At 42.6% G+C, this 19,100-nt stretch overlaps 3 protein-coding genes and 1 pseudogene across 5 annotated transcripts; 3 read left to right on the forward strand and 1 right to left on the reverse strand.

Annotated features, from left to right (window-relative positions):
• On the forward strand, window positions 1–5,808 carry LOC115676027 (long chain acyl-CoA synthetase 1-like). The gene is made up of 20 exons (XM_056314759.1): window positions 1–24; window positions 521–675; window positions 983–1,046; window positions 1,177–1,266; window positions 1,404–1,460; window positions 1,581–1,629; window positions 1,989–2,065; window positions 2,188–2,227; window positions 2,306–2,400; window positions 2,735–2,902; window positions 2,986–3,096; window positions 3,319–3,406; window positions 3,517–3,583; window positions 3,704–3,779; window positions 3,922–4,039; window positions 4,440–4,685; window positions 4,792–4,931; window positions 5,042–5,224; window positions 5,334–5,453; window positions 5,544–5,808. Exons 2-20 carry the CDS (start codon window positions 530–532, stop codon window positions 5,589–5,591), a joined length of 1,983 nt encoding a protein of 660 aa, XP_056170734.1. The 5' UTR covers window positions 1–24; window positions 521–529; the 3' UTR covers window positions 5,592–5,808.
• A 322-nt stretch (window positions 5,809–6,130) lies between these two features.
• LOC115676058 (pentatricopeptide repeat-containing protein At4g02750-like) lies at window positions 6,131–10,568 on the forward strand (annotated as a pseudogene).
• Window positions 10,569–10,703: 135 nt separating this feature from the next.
• LOC115676057 (probable pre-mRNA-splicing factor ATP-dependent RNA helicase DEAH2) lies at window positions 10,704–14,818 on the reverse strand. Of its 3 annotated transcripts, XM_030598914.2 has the most exons (7): window positions 14,455–14,807; window positions 13,643–13,845; window positions 12,408–13,492; window positions 11,868–11,993; window positions 11,542–11,780; window positions 11,258–11,376; window positions 10,704–11,144 (listed from the first exon to the last, which is right to left on the reverse strand). In XM_030598914.2, exons 1-7 carry the CDS (start codon window positions 14,761–14,763, stop codon window positions 11,018–11,020), a joined length of 2,208 nt encoding a protein of 735 aa, XP_030454774.2. In that variant the 5' UTR covers window positions 14,764–14,807; the 3' UTR covers window positions 10,704–11,017. The 3 variants fall into 3 exon arrangements, 2 of the variants coding, with proteins under 2 accessions (XP_030454774.2, XP_030454775.1); XR_004005103.2 differs by lacking the exons at window positions 10,704–11,144; window positions 11,258–11,376 and having other exon boundaries at window positions 11,744–11,780; window positions 11,868–12,102; window positions 14,455–14,818; XM_030598915.2 differs by lacking the exons at window positions 10,704–11,144; window positions 11,258–11,376; window positions 11,542–11,780 and having other exon boundaries at window positions 11,954–12,092; window positions 14,455–14,818.
• A 1,723-nt stretch (window positions 14,819–16,541) lies between these two features.
• LOC130137364 (glycine-rich RNA-binding protein blt801-like) lies at window positions 16,542–16,937 on the forward strand. The gene has a single exon (XM_056308293.1). It carries the CDS (start codon window positions 16,542–16,544, stop codon window positions 16,935–16,937), a length of 396 nt encoding a protein of 131 aa, XP_056164268.1.
• Window positions 16,938–19,100: the final 2,163 nt, after the last annotated feature.

Raw genomic sequence — 19,100 nt, forward strand, 5'->3', positions numbered from 1 at the left:
CCAGAATTGCAGGGTGTTGGCAGAGTAAGTTGATGATTTTTCGAGGACCACATTCATACTCCAAATTTTTAAGCTTTCGGTCAATTCCTGCTGTTTTTCCATTGACCACATAACTACCGATCAAATGGGGGTTTCCCCCTTTTTTTTTAACGTAACTTGGATTGGGCTTGTTTAATGGGATTTTCATCCTTGCTTTGTGAAAATTTTAGCTTCAGATTTCATCCTCTTTGGTCAACTACAGAGTGTCACGTCAGTGTTAATTATGTTGAGCATGGCTCATTAGTTGAAATTGTCGTGTCTTGATTCTTCATTAAGTACATCTAAAGGGTCCGAGGACTTGACTGGAAACTTGATGATGAGTTGAGATTTTTTGTGAGTATCAGTGCTTGCTTCTCTATTCTGGTGTGCACCATTCATGACCTTTTTGTTGAGTTCGCTTTTTTTTTTGTGTTGACATCTTCTGCTGCTGACTTTAGTAAAGTTCCATGAGCTTTGTCTTTGTGTCATCCATGTTTCATAGATAAAGCAAATGAAGGTCTTTGCGGCCAAGGTCGAGGATGGAAGGGAGGGCCGAGATGGAAAGCCCTCGGTCGGCCCCGTCTATCGGAATCTACTTGCCAAAAATGGGTTTCCTCCAACTGATCCCGACATAAATACAACATGGGACATTTTCAGGTAATTCATATTGTCAACTACGCATATCAAAAAGGATGGGCAATGAGTGTTTTAACCTTGCTTTGGCAAAAAGTACAGAAACGAAAAAAGCATCTCTTCAATGGTTACAAGAGAATTAGAGGAAGCAAACGGAGTAGGACCTGTGTGTGAAGCAAAATCTTTGTCGTATTTGGAGAATACTAAGGTTGAATTGCCTCGAGTGCTCAAAACGTAAAGCATCACGGATGCAATGCCACGGATTAGTTTAAAAGGATCTATATATAACTGTCACTAGATTCCGCTTATGACAGGAATGTATGCGATGCAGGGTATCCGTTGAAAAGCATCCTAAAAACAAGATGCTTGGATGGCGCAAAATAATTAGCGGAAAGGTACATTCTGTGAAATGTTGCAATCTTTGGAGCTACTTTTTATTCACTAGAAAAGCAGGTATTATGCGCAAAAATTGTATGCCTATAAATTCGTTTTTCGATTACGAAGTGCTTTCATTTTGTGCTGCAGCCAGGACCTTACGCCTGGAAATCCTACAAGGAAGTCTACGACGAAGTCTTGCATATCGGTTCTGCATTACGTGCATCAGGAGCTGAACCTGTAAGGATGTGAACACTACCGAAATTTTTTGATAGAGATTGACACTTGCAAATTCTCATGCATAGATGGATTAGATTAGGTGATTTAGAGCAAATTTCAATCTTGTTTCACAGTGCTATCTTTGTCCCCTTTCATAGGGCTCCAGAGTGGGAATTTACGGAGCGAACTGCCCGCAGTGGGCTATGGCAATGGAGGTTCGTTTCTCACTTTCTTTTTCTCTTACCCAATCTGATTGCTGTCATTTATCTACCCCGCTCGATTAGCTTTTACCAGTCTTGAGACTATGCTAAATGGCTTTTGGGAATTTGGTGTAGGCTTGCAACGCATACAGTTTGGTATGTGTGCCTCTCTACGATACCCTCGGTATTGTTTCTTCAAGGAATTTCCTGTTCTAATATCTTGAACTGTATATGAGCGAGTGTCTCGTGCTGTAGAGCTATATCTCTCCTGTCTGAGTGGCTTGATGCTTTCGGCCAAAAGTTAAATTTACTCGAAAAATCGGTCAACTAGCTAATGAAGCAACATGATTGTTTGCCATTAAATGTTCTTGCATGTTTGGAGCGTATGTTCCATTAGAAAGACTGTACATAAGAATGAGTAATAAGCAGCCTTATCTAGATTGCAATTCTATATGCTGATTTCCAACTAAATAGGATTTATTAGCATTTTCTTGCTTTAATCTGTGTTTATTGAGCCTCACTTGAGGATTTTCTTGGAGGCAGGTCCAGGAGCTGTTAACTTCATACTGGACCACGCGGAGATAAATTTTGTTTTTGTCCAAGATAAGAAAGCAAAAGAAGTGAGTACCATGAAAGATTTTTTCTGTCTGCTTTTTGAGATTATCAGATGGCTTCCTAGTGATATCGATATGCGCAGCAGTAATAAATCACACTGAATTCTCCTCTATTCATTGATTTGCAGCTACTAAATCCAGATTGCCTTCCTGCCAAAAAGCTAAAATGTGAGGATTTCTCTGATCTTTCTTGGTTTCTTGCAATTGCCGGAAGTCCAATTAATGGAGGTTAAATTTTGTTTGCAGCGATCATTTGCTTTACGTCTTTGGCAGAGGGCGAGAAAGAAAAGGTGGTTCAAACCGGGACTATACCTTATACATGGGATGAGTTCCTTCAGATGGTGTGTTTCTCGATATTTTCACCTTTATAGATCTACATATGTCAGGCGCTCAAGAATTTTATGTTCTTGTCACTGTCATTTTTTTTATTTTTGTTCGAGAATAATCTGCCGGGTTGCTAGTCGATGAGATCATTAACTGTGAACATGGCCTTAGTGCAGCCACATGCTGATCTCTGAAATCTGTGAAAACCCCGATATACTATGGTTTTAGTGCAGCCACATAAAAGCTATGGCGAGAGAAATAAACGAAACCGTTATACTAGTTTGTGGATAGCACAAACAGTGTTGCCCTTGATTATCTCTTTCCTCATTTTAGATATTCGACTTTCACCAGGGAAAGGAAAATCCATCAGACATTTTGCCGCCTCGGCCTTTTGACATCTGCACAATCATGTACACCAGTGGCACCAGTGGAGATCCGAAAGGTGTTGTTCTGACACATGAAAACATCGCGGCTCTTGTAACAGGATTGGAACACTTTTTGGAGCAACTTGAAGAAAAGGTAAATTAGATCTTCAGTATTTCATTGTCTTTGAGAATTTGATCCTCTGGTGAGTTTTGACATGGCTTTTTGAGGACAAACAGATGACGGTGGACGATGTGTATCTATCTTTCTTGCCGCTTGCTCACAGTCTTGACCGTGCCATCGAGGAATATTTTTTTTATAAGGGCGCTGCAGTCGGCTATTATCATGGGGTACGTCACTAATATTATATTCAGTTACTCGACTGTCTGCCATGCTAGAATTCTTGGACCGACCAAAAACTCTAATCATTCTCCTTATGCAAGTTCATACGTGCTCTCTTGACTCATCGGGCAATTAATGTCTCTTCTGCTCCTAAACTTCTAGTCCCGTGTTTTTGATCACTCGATTGAAGGAATTCATTTGCTAAGTCATGCTCATTCTGTTGCTGAAAGGACTTGAAAGCACTGAGAGATGATCTGATGGAGTTAAAGCCGACGTTATTTGCGGGCGTGCCTCGAGTATTCGAAAAGATACATGAAAGTAAGGGAAGTGTCCCTTCAAAGTTCAAATGATTGCAAGAAAATGTCTCGCTACATTGATTTTGTTTCCGAACTTATAAATTCCCTGAAAATAAGTTATCTATGTGATAGGCATTAAAGTGGCCGTAGAAGAACTCAATCCATGGAAGCAGAGGATATTCAATCTCCTCTACAGGCAGTAAGTTCCTTTGGTTTGTCGCAGCTAGTCGATCTCTCACCCTCACATAGACAGCAGAAGTCTTTTGCTCCCACCAATAAAGAAAAATTTATGTGTATGATTGCTCCTTTTCTTATACAGCAAACTATGCTGGATGAATCTGGGATATAAACAAAAGGACGCATCGCCGCTGGCGGATTTGCTGGCTTTCAGGAAGGTTGTCCCGTGTTTCAATTTTTTCTCTCTTAATCTCGTTACTCACCACTCATGTTCATATTTTCAAGACAATACCAGAGGCGCTCGCTCGCCCAGAAAAGGAAAAGTGGTTTTCCCCGCTGAGTTACTTAATCGCCTTGCAGGTCAAAGCTATTTTAGGTGGGAGGCTTCGCCTTATAGTATCTGGAGGCGCGCCATTGAGCTCCGAGATCGAAGAGTTTCTGCGGGTTACTTGCTGTGCTTTTGTGGTACAAGGCTATGGTAATGAACTATATCTATTATTCTTTACATTGATTGGAGCCAAAAAAAAAAAGAAGGCTTAATTACCCCTTATTAACAGAAACTTTAATCTTCTTCAATGTTAATTCGTGTAGTCTATTAATTCAGGTGTATTTTTTTTATCTATGATAGTAAATTAAACTAAGTTGGTCCGTTATAGATTACTTAATTTCATCTCGTAATCTAATTGAAAAGTCATACTTGCAACGTTTGGTTTAGCTTCTGCTATTAGATACTCATCTGTATTGGCTTGATCTCAAGGCATGCTATTTAGTTTGGCTTAAGGTCATTATATGGATGGCAGATAATGCAACTCTAACATACTCGAACATTATCCAGCTTGTAAGTGAATTCTGATTTAGTCACTTTGAAATTTCTTCAGGCTTGACCGAAACCTGCGGGCCAACAGCTCTCGGATTTCCTGACGAAATGTCCTTGATTGGATCCGTCGGCGTGGTGTCCGTATACAACGAGATGCGCCTAGAAGAAGTTCCAGAGATGGGCTACAATCCACTGGGGAACCCTCCATGTGGCGAGATATGTGTTAGAGGGAAGTCCGTTTTTTCAGAATACTACAAAAATCCCGAGTTGACGAGAGAATCTATAAAGGACGGCTGGTTCCATACAGGTTTGGCCGACATTAGATTCCGCATGCTATCCTTCATGTGAACGGACACCGATCAGAACAAGTCGCATCATGACAGTACTCACTGGCAACTTCTGTGATCTTTCAGGGGACATTGGGGAAATACTTCCTAATGGCATCGTCAAGATCATCGATCGGAAGAAGAATCTTGTAAAGCTCTCCCAAGGAGAGTATGTTGCGCTCGAGTATTTGGAAAATGTTTATGGAGTCACCGCAATAGTAGAAGATGTGAGGCATCATGGCTTTCTGTTTGTCATCTCTATAATTTCCTCGATCACTAGATTGGCAATAGAAAACAATCCGGAGTTCTCACTTCCCGTATTATCATGCTTGTTAAGGTTTGGGTGTATGGGGACAGCTTCAAATCAATGCTCGTCGCAGTCGTCGTACCGCACAAAGAGAACACCAGAAAGTGGGCGGTCGCGAACGGCTACCCAGGGTCCTTTACCGAACTTTGTTCTCTCAATCTGTTGAAAGAGCACATCCTCGCTGAGTTCAGAGACGTTGCCCAAAGAAACGAGGTATATGCTGTTGGACATCAGATAATCCTATAGAACCTGAGTTAATCTCGTCCATTTTAATCTTATTGTCCTTTGCTCGGAATCGATTTACCGCCGCTTTTCTCACCAGCTGAGGGGCTTCGAGTACATCAAAGGAGTCATCCTCGAACCGCTCCTGTTCGACATGGAAAGAGATCTGGTGACTGCAACGCTCAAGAAGAAGAGAAACAAGCTGCTAAACCACTATCAGGTAAATGTTTCATTCCGTTCTCGTTAAAGCTCTCGGCATTTGATGTCTAACTCAACAACGGAGGACACCCACTTTGTCGCATTTGGACAGGCGCAGATCGATGAACTCTACAGAGCTTTGACCGGTGGGAGACCATGAACTTCAGTAATCACCTAAAGTTGAGGACCATTAGGCAACTACTGCTTTCGATCCATCGATGTCGCTGCTATGACCAGTATAGGTTGTTCATAGTTGTTGTAATAGCATTCTTGTGTCGTGTAAGTATTCGCATGTCCATTATTAGCTGAAAGTGATGCGGACCGACAGACCATAACGACGAACAGCGAATCGCAAGAAAGTTTGGGTCGATCACAAATTTGTACCGCATTTGTCCTTGTGCCGACCCAAGTAGCAATTACCTAAGAATCTCAAAAAATTTGATATTTTGATAATCATCTTTTTCGTCAGATCTATAAACGGCCATGGTGATAAACATCACAGAAAAACACCAACTACCTTCGAATCAGATCCATGTAACCACCTCAACAAGAAACAAAAGTTCGAATTTGGATGTCCAAACAATAGAAGTGTAGAAATCGAGCTAAATTTCGATCAGATACGTCCCTCGAGATTCAATGATTGTTGGAGCAATGGCCTAACCATATGACTATGAGCAAACCTCAAACTCAGACCAAAAGAGATCTATTGGGTTTTCGAGGAATTCAAGGATCTTCCATTCTCTTTTGGGACCAAAACCAAAGACCGGCTTCCTGTTCGGTGATCATGTCGTCGTCGTCCTTGCGTCTGCTCTTTTCAATGGAGGCCTTCCGACAGCAAGTTTGAGACGGAATGCCGCGGGAAGTGATATTGATCCTGCAAGCTCTTTCGCTCGTCAGCTCGCGCACCCACCATGTGCAAGACGGCGAGGAACAAGGCCTTCCATTTCACAAGGATTCCCAGCATCTGCGCTCTCCCTCCTACGGCCCTACTGAAATCTCGCCTTCAAAACACGAACTTGGGAGATGCCCACGAAGGCTTTGATCGCGTACCCACTTCTGGTGACGTCTTTTCTTGGAATATATTGCTCCGGGATTATGTTCGGAACCGCCCTTTGCATCAAGCCCGAGACTTGTTCGACGGAATGCCCTTTAAGGACGTCGTCTCGTGGAACACGATGCTGTCGGGTTATTACAGAGCTAGAAGGCCAGAGGATGTGTATGGTTGTTTCGGAGAACTTGGGAGATGCGGTGTCTTGCCTAATGCATACACCATATCCATGGCTATCAGCTCCTTTTTGGACACTAGGTTCAAAATTTTAGTCCACCAAATTCATGCCCGTATAGTTTGTTTGGGGATGGTATCTGACGTCGTCGTTGGTTCGGCATTGATGAAAGGCTATGCAAATGTTGGCGATCCGTTAGCTTTGGAAAGAGTTTTCGATGAGCTTTCGGTGAAACCTGCTTCGTCATGGAATGCTCTGGTGAGTGGTTATATGGAAATGGGACGTGTGGAGGAGGCAAAGAGATTCTTTCACTTAATGCCGGAGAGCCAGAAGGACGTTGTTTCTTGGACTTGTTTGCTAAGCGGTTATGTCAGGAACAGAAGGATTGACGAAGCTCGATCTGTTTTTGATAGGATGAGCGTGAGGGATGTGTTTTCATGGACGGCGATGATCAATGGATATGTGAAGAACGAAAAGCATGAGGATGCTCTGAAGCTGTTTGTCCTGATGGTTAAATCGGGGAGCCGGCCAAATGTTTTCCATTATTCTTGTGTTTTAAATGCGTGTGCGGGGGCATCTTCTCTTATCATGGGTCAGCAAGTTCACTCGAGCATCGTAAAGTGTGGTATCCCTGAATCAGATGATGTGGTTGTTTTGACCTCCCTTGTCGATATGTATGCAAATTGTGGGGCAATTGATGCTGCATTTTGCATCTTTGCAAACATCCAGAACAAAAACATTGCTTCATGGAATGCGATTATGGGAGGATATGCCTGGCATGGGCCGGGAAAAAAAGCATTAGAAATTTTTGAAAGCATGGTTGAAATTGGTACTAAGCCTGATCCAATAACATTCATTAATCTCTTGTCAGCATGTGTTCACGGAGGACTGGTTGAAGAAGGTGCTAAGTTCTTCAACTGCATGAAGACAAAGTATGGGATACAACCAGAGTTAGAGCACTACGCATGCATGGTAGACCTGTATGGAAAGGCTGGACAGCTCGAGAAGGCAAAGAAGCTAATTGATGAAATGCCCATGGAGCCCGACGTAGTAGTTTGGGGTGCTTTCATTGGAGCTTGCACGATGCATTCAAGTTTGGAATTTGGTGAATTTGCCGAAAAGGGAATTCGAAGATTGAAGGAACATCATCCTGCAGCATATATAATGCTGCTAAAGATTCATGGTGAAAATGAATCATGGAGCAGAGTACTAAATTTAAAAAGGATGATGAGAAAATGGCATGTGAGGAAGCAGATTGCAGCTAGTTGGCTTGATACTTCTTGATGAATGATAACTAATCATTATTTGTTATCGAATGGATATAAAATGTTCTAGAAGCACTAAGCTCTCAAAAATGTATTTCCAGTTCCTAGTTCTTGCCACCAACATCTTTATCCAGCGAAAAACGAGTCACCGTGATATGAGCCACTAAGCAACGGATGCAGACCAATTTAAGGGACGTGCATCAGATTTGAGTGCTAGGTCACTGTTTCTCGTCATACGTATCTGGCCTGCTGATATGGCTTCTCTTCTGAGTTAAGTGATCATCAAAACAAATTATTGATCGCATGTTCGTTGTTCCTGGTGAGTATTAAACTCTGTGGTGCACATAAGTGTCCATAAGACTTCAGTACTTATAGGGGAGATTTGATGTTTCTATGGCTTGGTCCACGTTGGTGTTATTATTTCTGAATGGTTTGATGACAAATATTCAAATACTTCCTAGTGGTCAGGCTATTAAATAGATGCTTTGTGTTTTCATTTCACAGAAAGCGGGACAAGTAGTGAGAGATATACGAAGAAGCTGGAGAATATAAGCAGTGAAAGTGGGGCAATTGTGAATTGCAATATGGAAGATGGAGATTTTGATGGAGTATTGCTATTGGAATACATGCACAATAGATGAAATGGGAAGTGCTTTTTGGTGTATTGCCCGATTAAAAACCACTTTACTCTGGAGAAAATGCAATGGGACCAGAATAAGATTGACCATGCTTATATGGGACAAGATACTTAATACTCTGGTAGCAACATGTGCACCAAGCAAGTGTAGAGCGGAGGAGGCAAATTGGATTCTTTTGCAGGTGAGAAAAGATAGAATTAGGAATGCACGTAGAAGAGACATTGGCTTGGCTCATATGACAGATAAGTGAGACACTCCTTCACTATGATCTGGACACATGATCTTTGATCCATCAGATGGTATACAGCTCTTGTGAGCTTGAATAGTCTAAAGATATTTTCTGAAGTAAAACCAGCAAAACCATTTGAGTGGGAACCTTGCCATTGTCATACTTAGGTATTGTATGAGTGGTTTTATTTATTAGCTTTTTCATTATTTCAGGGACTGGAACAAGGAATGCCTGGCAAAGATGTTGTGACTACCAAACAGTAATCTCCTTGTCTTTGTCTTCAGACGACTGTGCGCAAGTCATGGAGAAAAACCTCAATTCCCAGCTCTAGCCTTGCAAAAGGTAAGAGTTCTGCATCTACTTCTGTTCATTAGGATTGGTACTAATCTATAACCATCTCAGAAAAGATGTATTAGATCAAAATGGCTAATCAGATTCTATTAAAACAGATCCAGCAGGCAGCATGAGTGGTTGTGTCCATTTTAAGGCTCAGTTTGTTTTGCGGAAAATGAACAATTTGAACATTCCTTAAAATGATCACTTATATTGCTAACAAAAATGAACGAATGAAAATTATTTTCATCGTCTGTGAAATGTTTAGACAAAAATAATTGTTGATAATGAATAACATTTTTCATTGGCTAATTATTTCAAACGATACAAACAATCAGTTTTAGAAAAATGTTTTCCAAATCATTCAATTTCCACTAAACACGCGGAGCCTAATTGTTGTGTCATTCTTTCCTGCTGAATTTCACTTAGCAAATTAGTGTGACATTGGGATGGGAAGCTTATCATTGTCCCTTTTTCAAACACAAAATATGCTAGAATCAACCTAGGGCCATCTTTTCGGTGGTGGCTGATGATATATATCTCATCTTTTACAGTTCAGTAGCATCTTCTTTTTTGGGAGTGTTTGCTATTCCTGTGTCTTTTCAAGCTCAAGATCCTCAAAATGCATCGGAACGTTTGTCTTGCCAAGATTTCTTTTCGAGCAACTTTTTCCATGTTCTTGGACATTTGACATAAAACTTTCAGTAGCAGGCATAAAACCGGCTATTATAAGTGAAACCCATCCAAAGGTTCAGTCCCTGACATTCGATAGAAGTGGTGGACGGATGGTCTATCTTTTCAGATTTTCTACCGTTACACTCTGCATCGTAGGTCATGCAATTCCAGTGGTGTTGAGAGCTTATGTTGCCAGTTTTAGATGTATAATTTATGAAGCTTCAGAATGAACTGAGAATTTCTTCATCTGCTTCCGACTGAGCTGTAAAGGTCGTTGTCACTTTTAACTGTTTTTTGTTTGGTCTTTTGTTCGATAAGAATTGAGTTAATCGACGTTGCTGCTATTCCATTGCAGGCAATGAACGCACCAAACTTACACTCTTAATTGTGCCCTTTCTCAAGAACCCCGCGTTGGGAAAATCTGGCATGATCCCGGTATATGCGAAGCCCAACTTACGCGCGTCGTTGAATAAGGTGAGACCTGTGCGGGAGTGCATGCGCATTAGGCTCACATGCACCGGAGTCGTGCAATAATGGGCCAGCATCTCAGGCAGAATGAAAAAGCTAAGCCCAGGATGAGGAGAGATCATTGAGCACACCATTTACAACCATGGAACCACCAAAACTGAGAATTACCACAATCTATGTAATGGCTCGTAATGTTGAGTTGATCTTTGATAGACAAATTCCGTCTCTCTTGAGTCTGCTGAGCTGGGAGATTCAAGAATTGCAATGACAAACCTAATGAAAATATAGCGAAACCTTTTCCTGCAATTTTCATGTCTAGCAGCGTCTAGTTTCATTTACCTTGTGATACAATTAAAGAATATGGCTCCTTATCATATTCTTTGTCCATGTTACCATCACCGAACGTAAAGATGCTGCGGAGAATGGGAAAATAGAAACATCTGACGGTGTAGAAATGACGTTCATTTCTTTCCACTAAGGTTGAAGTCATCAAGTCTTGAAACAAATTGCAATAACATTACTATTGGGACAATACTACGACAAACTAACATTATGAAGGCATCTATCCCAGAAAATGATACAAAAACAGGGCTACTCTTGTGTTTCGCTGTCGAGCGCCAAGCAATGCCAGAGCCCAGAATGCGTTAGTAGATTCCACGAACCTCAGCATGCTCTTGATCATCAACCCCTAGATCGTGAACCCTCCTCGAAATAAGGGCTCCAGGAAGCACGGCTCAGCCAACTGAAGCACAGTATCACTTCCTGTTCTTGCTTTCCTCCCTTTCCCTTTCCTTCTTCTTATAAAGCTTCTCAAGAACTCTCTTAGCCTCACACTGCGGAAAGTTTACCAAATCGTAGTAGTGAGGTGCTATATCAACCAGCCTGCAGTCAAGGAAAATTACAAGAATAATCAGTAATGAGAAATGATAAATGGCGCTTTTGAGAGAGAGAGAGAAATTGCGGGGTAGGGGTGGGGGTGAGGGAGGGAGATGTACCAGTCGCCACGAACATCGGTAACTGTCCGTATAAAATTCCTGCTAGTTAAGACATATTCATTGTAAATGACCCACTCAGGCTTGTGATCCAGACAAGTTGAAGGATGCAAGTGCACAACCTGGAAAGAACACACCGTCATCTGAGACAAGCAGAGCAACACTTCCCACCAAAATAGATACACAAAATACACTCAAAAGGGATGATAGAAAACTAACCAATAGGATATTTAATATACCATATTAGATCGTTACTTTTTGAAGCTTAAAAATCTAACAGTAAGTACCTGATTGTCCTTGACGGTTAGGTAATGTCCCGTCCTCTCCAGATGAGCCACCTGCATGAAGTACCCAGCAAGCATGGCCTTTCTTATGTTGATGTAGTAGTCACGGCTGTTGAAATCTGTGCTGCATAGCTTGAGGTTAAACCTTGCCATGATGCGGACAAGCTGCTGTCTCACATTATCAGCAGCCTTCAACGCCCTGTGATTGACAAAATTCTCATAGCACCAAGATGAATCCTCATCTGGACCACAATGACAAGTAAAATTAGTATCACCAACTGGAAACAACAAGACAAACTACACAATAAATTTAAGGGATTACAACTCACTATTCTGCTTGTAGGCGTGGTATACATTCAAGAGGGTAAGGTGATCCCCATCAATGTGTCCAAACCTAGCTTTAGCTTCATCTGCAGCCTTTTGAGCCTCCCTAGGCCGGACAAAGCAATTTGGTACTAGAGAAAAAATTGGTTATCACAGGAGAGGCCCACGGAAGGTCAGCGATGCATAGAGGCGAGAAGATACCATTTGCTTCAAGAGATAATACTGAGAAACTGCAACTATCTGCGTCAGCACTTACTTAGAATCCTATGGTGCATGCCAACGAAGGCATGGAACCCAGACAAAACAGTTGCTGATGACAACCTAATGCGACACTTGAAAATCTTACAATATGCATACACAAGCGCTTGTGCACCCAAGTGAACAGAAGCATGTCTGCTATCATGAGCATGGCAACACAACTTTTACGTGCCAAAGAAAAGACAGAATTTTAAACGGCAAAATGGAATGGAATGCAAAATGCTGTACCAATAAAGCTTCCGACTCACAAGCAACAAAACAATAAATGCACGAAGAAATAAAAGCACCTGAAAGCATAGCTGAGACTGACAATATTTCATTTGAACAGTTGAACTCCGGACTAACCACCAGCATCTTTGACATCTGAGGATCCAAAGGAAATTCACTCATGATTTCCCCTAGTTTGGTCAAGTTCCCTTCATCATCCAATGCTCCAAGGTAATTCAAGACCTCCAACGCTCGCATCAATGTCTCAGGGGCAGGAGGGTCCATGAAATCAAAATGCACAAGATCATCTATACCTAGTTTTTTCAAGGTAAGAACTGTATTTGCAAGGTTAGACCGTAAAATTTCTGGATAAGTCTGAGGCTGAAGATCGCCGTGGAAACTTTTTTCAGTATAAAGCCTAAAACATTTTCCTGGCTGAGTTCTTCCAGCACGTCCTGCCCTCTGGTGTGCACTAGCCTTAGAAATAGGAGATACCAATAATGATTCAACACGCACTCGAGGGTTATACACTTTTTGCTTAGCAAACCCAGGGTCGATAACGTAAACTATACCATCTATGGTCAATGAAGTTTCTGCAATGTTTGTTGCCACTACAATTTTCCTACCAGGTGGACCACCCTCCTTCAAAGGAGGAGGAGCAGGTTCAAAAATTTTCTGCTGCATAGCTGGAGGAAGAGTTGAATACAGAGGTACTGCTTTAACAGGACCCACTTGATCACCCGCATTACCAGTTTCTTTTGTAATCTTGCGGCATGCATCTTCAATTTCTTCTTCTCCAGTGAGGAAAACAAGTATATCACCTGGAGGTTCACACAGATGAATCTGCACAACTGTACGGATAGCAGCCTCTAAATAATCTCTCTCAGGTTCCTGAGTATAGAAAATTTCCACCGGATGAAGCCGTCCAGGAACTTTCATAAGAGGCGCACCACTAAAATAACATTGAAATTTCTCAGCTTCAAGTGTAGCACTCATAACAACAAGCTTCAAGTCAGGTCTATTCCTGAGAACTTCCTTCAAAAGCCCAAATAACACGTCTGTCGCCAAAGTTCTCTCGTGAGCTTCATCAAGAATTATAACCTTATAGCGTTCCAAAAGTGGATCTGTCATTGCTTCTCTTAGAAGCATACCATCCGTCAGATACCTGAAAGCAATCAAACGTGTATAAATATTTTTCTGATTGAAGTAGGGATGCTAAATACAAGCAACACAACTGTAGTAAAATTGCAAAACAACAGAATTTTAAGTCGTCGACGTAGCAATGAAGAGCTTGAAGGAGGAAACAGGTGCTTACTTCAAAACAGTTCTTGCACTACTGCAGTCTTCAAAACGAATACTATAACCAACCTCTTCTCCGATAGTTACATCCATCTCCTCTGCAACACGTCGAGATACAGACATTGCAGCCACTCTACGAGGTTGAGTACATGCGATCATCATCTTTCTACGTTTATCCGGAGTCTCGATATCAACAGCTTCCAGTACAAACTGGGGAATCTGTAGTGGAAAATCGTTTGCTCATTTAGCAGCCTATTTAAAACTACATAAAAATTTCATCTGAGACCAAAGAGTAACATATTAAGCAGGCCGCCAGCACTCAAAAATTGACAGAAACCTCGAAAAAACTTTCCGCAAGCACAGAATGTAAAGCACATAAAACCAATTGGTCTGATAATTCCTTCCCCGCCAGTGCTACATCAACACTGTACAACTAGACTAGAAAACATTCCCAATCAAAATTTCTTGCCCAAAAGCATCGTTCGCCATCAATACCAAACAGAATTATCATTGCCCAACCAGTTTAGACAGTTGGCTCATATATAGGATAACAAACCATCACCCAAAAGTAGCAATGACAGCAGTCTCATAACCCCCCCGCAAAGTACCACACTTCAAACAAGGAAGCAGTCAAAGGACATGAAACGTGTTCCTATCAGAAGTAGTAAAGCTCAGAAGACGGACCATAGCTTCAAAACCTGCTTCTAAATGAAATCGACTTCACAGATTAAATCCACAAGAGCAAGCAGCCTCGCAATTAGGAAACCCTGAATCCAGCACTTCCCCACCCACAAGACACACAACCGAAGCACGCCAAAACAAACTGACCTGAGTTGTTTTACCGCTGCCCGTCTCGCCGACCAGGATCAAGGTCTGGTTATTCTTGAGCACCTCCAAGAACTCCTGTTTCTGGTGCCAAACGGGCAAAGTCCGCCTCTTCTCCAGTATCTCGTAATACCGCTGCGAGAAGACCCTCCCATTCCAGCGGTTTACCAAGCTGCTCCCGCCGAGGTTGCCGTTGCCTCCGCCGCCGCCGCCGGCGGTCATGACCCCGTTGGATTTCGCGAGCTTAGCGGAGACCGACGCCTCGTCCACCACGTCGAACAAGCTCACCTTCCTCTTCCGCTCCGTTCCCATCAATCGCGGCGGGAGCCCGGGCTTAAAAAAAAACCCCCCTCAAACGAGAAGAGCCGCCGATCGTCTCCGGTGGAGCTACGGCTTTGGGAGGGGGAGGGGGGCCGGGCGCCGACCGCTCGGAGGCCGGACTCGGCGGAATCCGGCGGGTTCTGCGGGATCAACCCCTGGAGGTGAAGCGAAAACCCTAAAACGAGGAGGAGGTAGTGGATGGAGAGAGAGGGAGGGAGGGAGGAGGAGGCTAGGGCACGGTGTAGAAATACAATTGCAATGGCCCAGAATCGTTGACGAGTCACCCTTTCCCAATTTTATTTTATTATTAATTTTTCCCCCCCTCGCCTTGATGCAGTGGCTTTTGCCTCTACACTACAAAAAAGGAAGAAAATAATTATACTAGTCGGTTTGCTCGCTTTAGTGTCATATATATTTTTTTTTTCATTGATCTTTTACATAGCGCTCACTTAAACACGTTAGTGAAAGTTTCCTTACTAGAAAATCTCTCGTGGCATTAATTTACTCTTGTAAAATCAATCGTCCGATGTGACTGGTCAGGAAAACGACGTCGTTAAAAATCGTTTAGGCTGCGTTTGGTCGTCCGGATTTCTAAACAGGATAGGACTGGATATGATAGGATAAGAAATCCTGAGATTTCTTCATATCCTGTCCACTGTTTGGTGGACTACGGATTTAAAGTCGGATAGGATAATTTTTATTTTTATTTTTTGCTATTCACGAATCCGGAGGAGTCAATGAAGGAAAAAAAAAGTAGAGAAATTTTTTTGGTAAAAGCGCACAAGGTGTGGGCATGAAGATGACGGCAAATGGAGCGTACGATTTCTGGAAAAATAGGCATTAGAAATCCTATCCGGGTCTATCCCACCCCCCCGGATTTTTTTATCCGGTCTATATCCGACCTTATCCTATCCTAGACCACCACCAAACACAGGATAGTATAAAACATATCATATCCTGGCTTTTATCCGGTCGATCAAACGCAGCCTTAGAGAGTAGTAGTAGTACGAGCCCTTCCCTTGTCCCCCAAATTGATGGGGCTGATGTTGGCGAAGAAGCTGAACTCGGAGGCTGAACAAGATCAACGAGGGTGGGTGGTGTGGGGCATTGTTATGACGGGAGCAGTGTTGCCAGGGGGGCGAGAAGGTGATCGATGGAGATCCGAGGACATTCATCGCCGGAAACAACACCCTGCCGATGCCATGGCCACCTAATTGAAGGTGTCCCACGCGCACGTTCGGTTTAGTGAAACTCACATTATCAAGAAAGAAGCTCGTCCATCCTTTGTTGATGATTCTGACCATGTGCTGTGGAATCGATGTTGGAATGAGAGAACCGATTTGTGTGGGGGAAAAGTGTCAGAAAATTCATAATTTAATTATATACCTTTTAATGGTGTCAATTTAGTTTTAAACATTTTTAATTTAAAGCCAATTAGTCTTTCCTGCTAATTTTGATCGGATATTACTGACATGGATGCCCGGTGGTAGTCATGGCCACGGTTCAGGAACCGCCGGTTCCGGTTCGTGGCCATGTATGAACCTGAACCAGAACCGCAAGGGGGCGGTTCCGGTTCCGGGCCGGTTCCGATTTCGGTTCGAGGGGGGAGGAGGAGAAAAGGGGAGGAGGCATCGGCGTCGGTGGCTGTGGCCATGGGCGGGGGCGACGGCGGCGACAGCGGCGGGGGTCAGATCTGGGAAGACGGAGGGCGGGCGAAGGAGAAAAAGGGAGGACCGGCACAGGGGAGAGGGGGGAAGGAGGGACCGACCATGACGAGGACCTTGCCGTCGGTCCGTGAGAGGAGCTCGGAGGCGAGGCCCGAGACGCAGGCGATGCGGTACAGGGTCAACACGGTGGCGTCCGCGGTGGCGAGGGGCTGGCCGGTGAGGGGAGCTGAAGAGGACGAAGACAGCGTGGACCACCGGCAGGTTCAGCACGAAGGAGTTGCCGGGGAAGTGGGTCACGAGCTTGACGCCGATGCAAGGGAGGGAAGGGTGAGAGGACCAGGAGGGCATGAGGAGGAGGGAGGTGGAGGGGGCGGCGGCGGCAGAGAGGGGGTGGGAGTGGCACCGGCAGAGAGGGGTGTGGACGGAGGAGGAGAGGGTGGAGGCGTGGAGCGGAAGACTGGTGGGAGTCTGGGAGAGGACAGAGGAGGGCGTGAGTAGTGCTGTACTGGAGGAGGTGAGGGTGGGTGGGGGTGGGGCCTTGCTGCACTGCAGGTGTAGGGTTTTTTTTTTTAATTTTTTTTTTGGAATCGGGCCCGGAACCGGCGGTTCCGAGCCGGTTCCAAAATTTCTGGAACCGGAACCGGGCCCGTAGGCCACGGGCCGGTTTCGATTCCGAACCGCGGGCCCGGTCAACGGTCCGGGCCCGGGTTTGACCGGGTCGGTTCCGGGTCGAAACCGGCCCGTGGCCATGACTACCCGATGGACTTATGTGGTACAGTCGATACTGACGAGGACATTTTTTAATGATATTTTAATATTTACAAAATATAAAAAAAATCATAAAAATATAAAAAAAAAATTTGTAAAATTTGTCTACATTAGCACCGGTTGTGCCACATAGAACGATTAACGCCCATGTCAATGATTTCCAGCTAAAATTAAATTGATGGACTCAATTGATATAAATGCAAAAGATTTAGAACTAAATTAATCCAATTAAAAGGTTTAGAACTAAATTGGTACCAATACAATAGATTTAAACTTTTTTTGGTTCTTTCCTCAAATAAATCAAGTATAGGTTAGGTATGTTTTTGCACGAATGTACTTACCGGCAAACTCTCCCAAATTCGGTGGGCTATTCATTTCACTAGTGTCTACTTTGCCGTTCTAAGCTTATTAATTGGCGCGTGCTCAAAATCATCACTCTATGCTCTCACCGGACGAATCGCGAGGCTTGTCCCCGGGACCATGCATGTACCTATTGAAAGACTGCTAGTGGAATTCCAAGATTGGAGAACGACACACAACTCACTTCGTGACATTTTATGTCGTCTTCTCCGGCAACAAAAATCGATCATAGGATTTGACAAACTAAAATTACAAATATTGAGAACTTAATTGATCAAAATAGAACATTAATGACTCAATCGACCGACGGGCACAACATTTGGGACAATGTTTCTAGGTATTCCCGTTCTTCAGTGAAACATAGACCATCAACAGATAATATTAAAGTGTGTGTTGATCAATATAAAATTCGCCGATTCTGATAACAGATTTTCTCATTATTATCTGGTCTAAACAAGAATTACTCTCTATGAAACATAATGAGCTCACAGATTTTATATTTTAGAGTAATGGCAGTCTCAACAAGGAATTTTTAAAAGGTCACTCATCCTTCTAGTGTTTTCGTCGAAACATGTTTGACATAGAAATTTCAATATCTATGCAAAAGCTGCTATGCTAAAAGATGTCTCTTGTTGGTTAGATCCACCTTTATTTTAGCACGACTAGCCATGTTTGATATATAATTTAAGGGATAACTGCGTTCAAAGTCCTAAAACTTGTCACGAAAGTATAATTGAGTTCTAAAATTTTCAAAAAGTGCAAACAAGTCATAAAATTTATCACGAAAGTGCACTGAAGTCCTAAAACTTTAAAAAAGTGCAAACAAGTCCTAAAACTTATCACGAAAGTGCAAACAAGTCCTAAAACTTGTCAAATTGATTCAATCAAGTCCTAAAACTTATCACGAAAGTACAAACAAGTCCTAAAACTTGTCAAATTGATTCAATCAAGTCCTTCCATTAATTGTACTTTTTGAAAGTTTTAGGACTTGTTTACACTTTTGTGACAAGTTTTAGGACTTGTTTGCACTTTCGTGACAAGTTTTAGGACTTATTTGCACTTTTTGAAAGTTTTAGGACTCAAGTGCACTTTCGTGACAAGTTTTAGGACTTGTGTTGCACTTTTTGAAAGTTTTAGGACTCAATTGCACTTTTGTGATAAGTTTTAGGATTTCTAGTGCACATATCTCATAATTTTAGGATAAGTGTATTGGGAATCCTAAAACTTGTCATAAACGTGTAATTAAAATTCTAAAACTTTCAAAAAGTGCAATTAAGTCATATAACTTGTCGTGACAGTATAATTGAGTTCTAAAATTTTCAAAAAGTACAATCAAGTCCTACAACTTGTCATATCAGTTAAATCAAGTCATTCCTTTAATTGCACTTTTCTAAAGTTTCGGGACTTAATTACACTTTTCCGATAAATTTTAGGATTTGATTGCACTTTAATCTTGACGACCGTTCTATATCTAAGTTGGATTGTTACGTGACATGTTAATTAGTAGGATCATATGGATCGAAGTGACATGTT

Source organism: Syzygium oleosum, unplaced genomic scaffold (genome assembly GCF_021117445.2).
Source record: "Syzygium oleosum isolate NSW1041296 unplaced genomic scaffold, Sole_v2.1 Sole_v2.01, whole genome shotgun sequence".
Lineage (NCBI taxonomy): Eukaryota > Viridiplantae > Streptophyta > Magnoliopsida > Myrtales > Myrtaceae > Syzygium > Syzygium oleosum.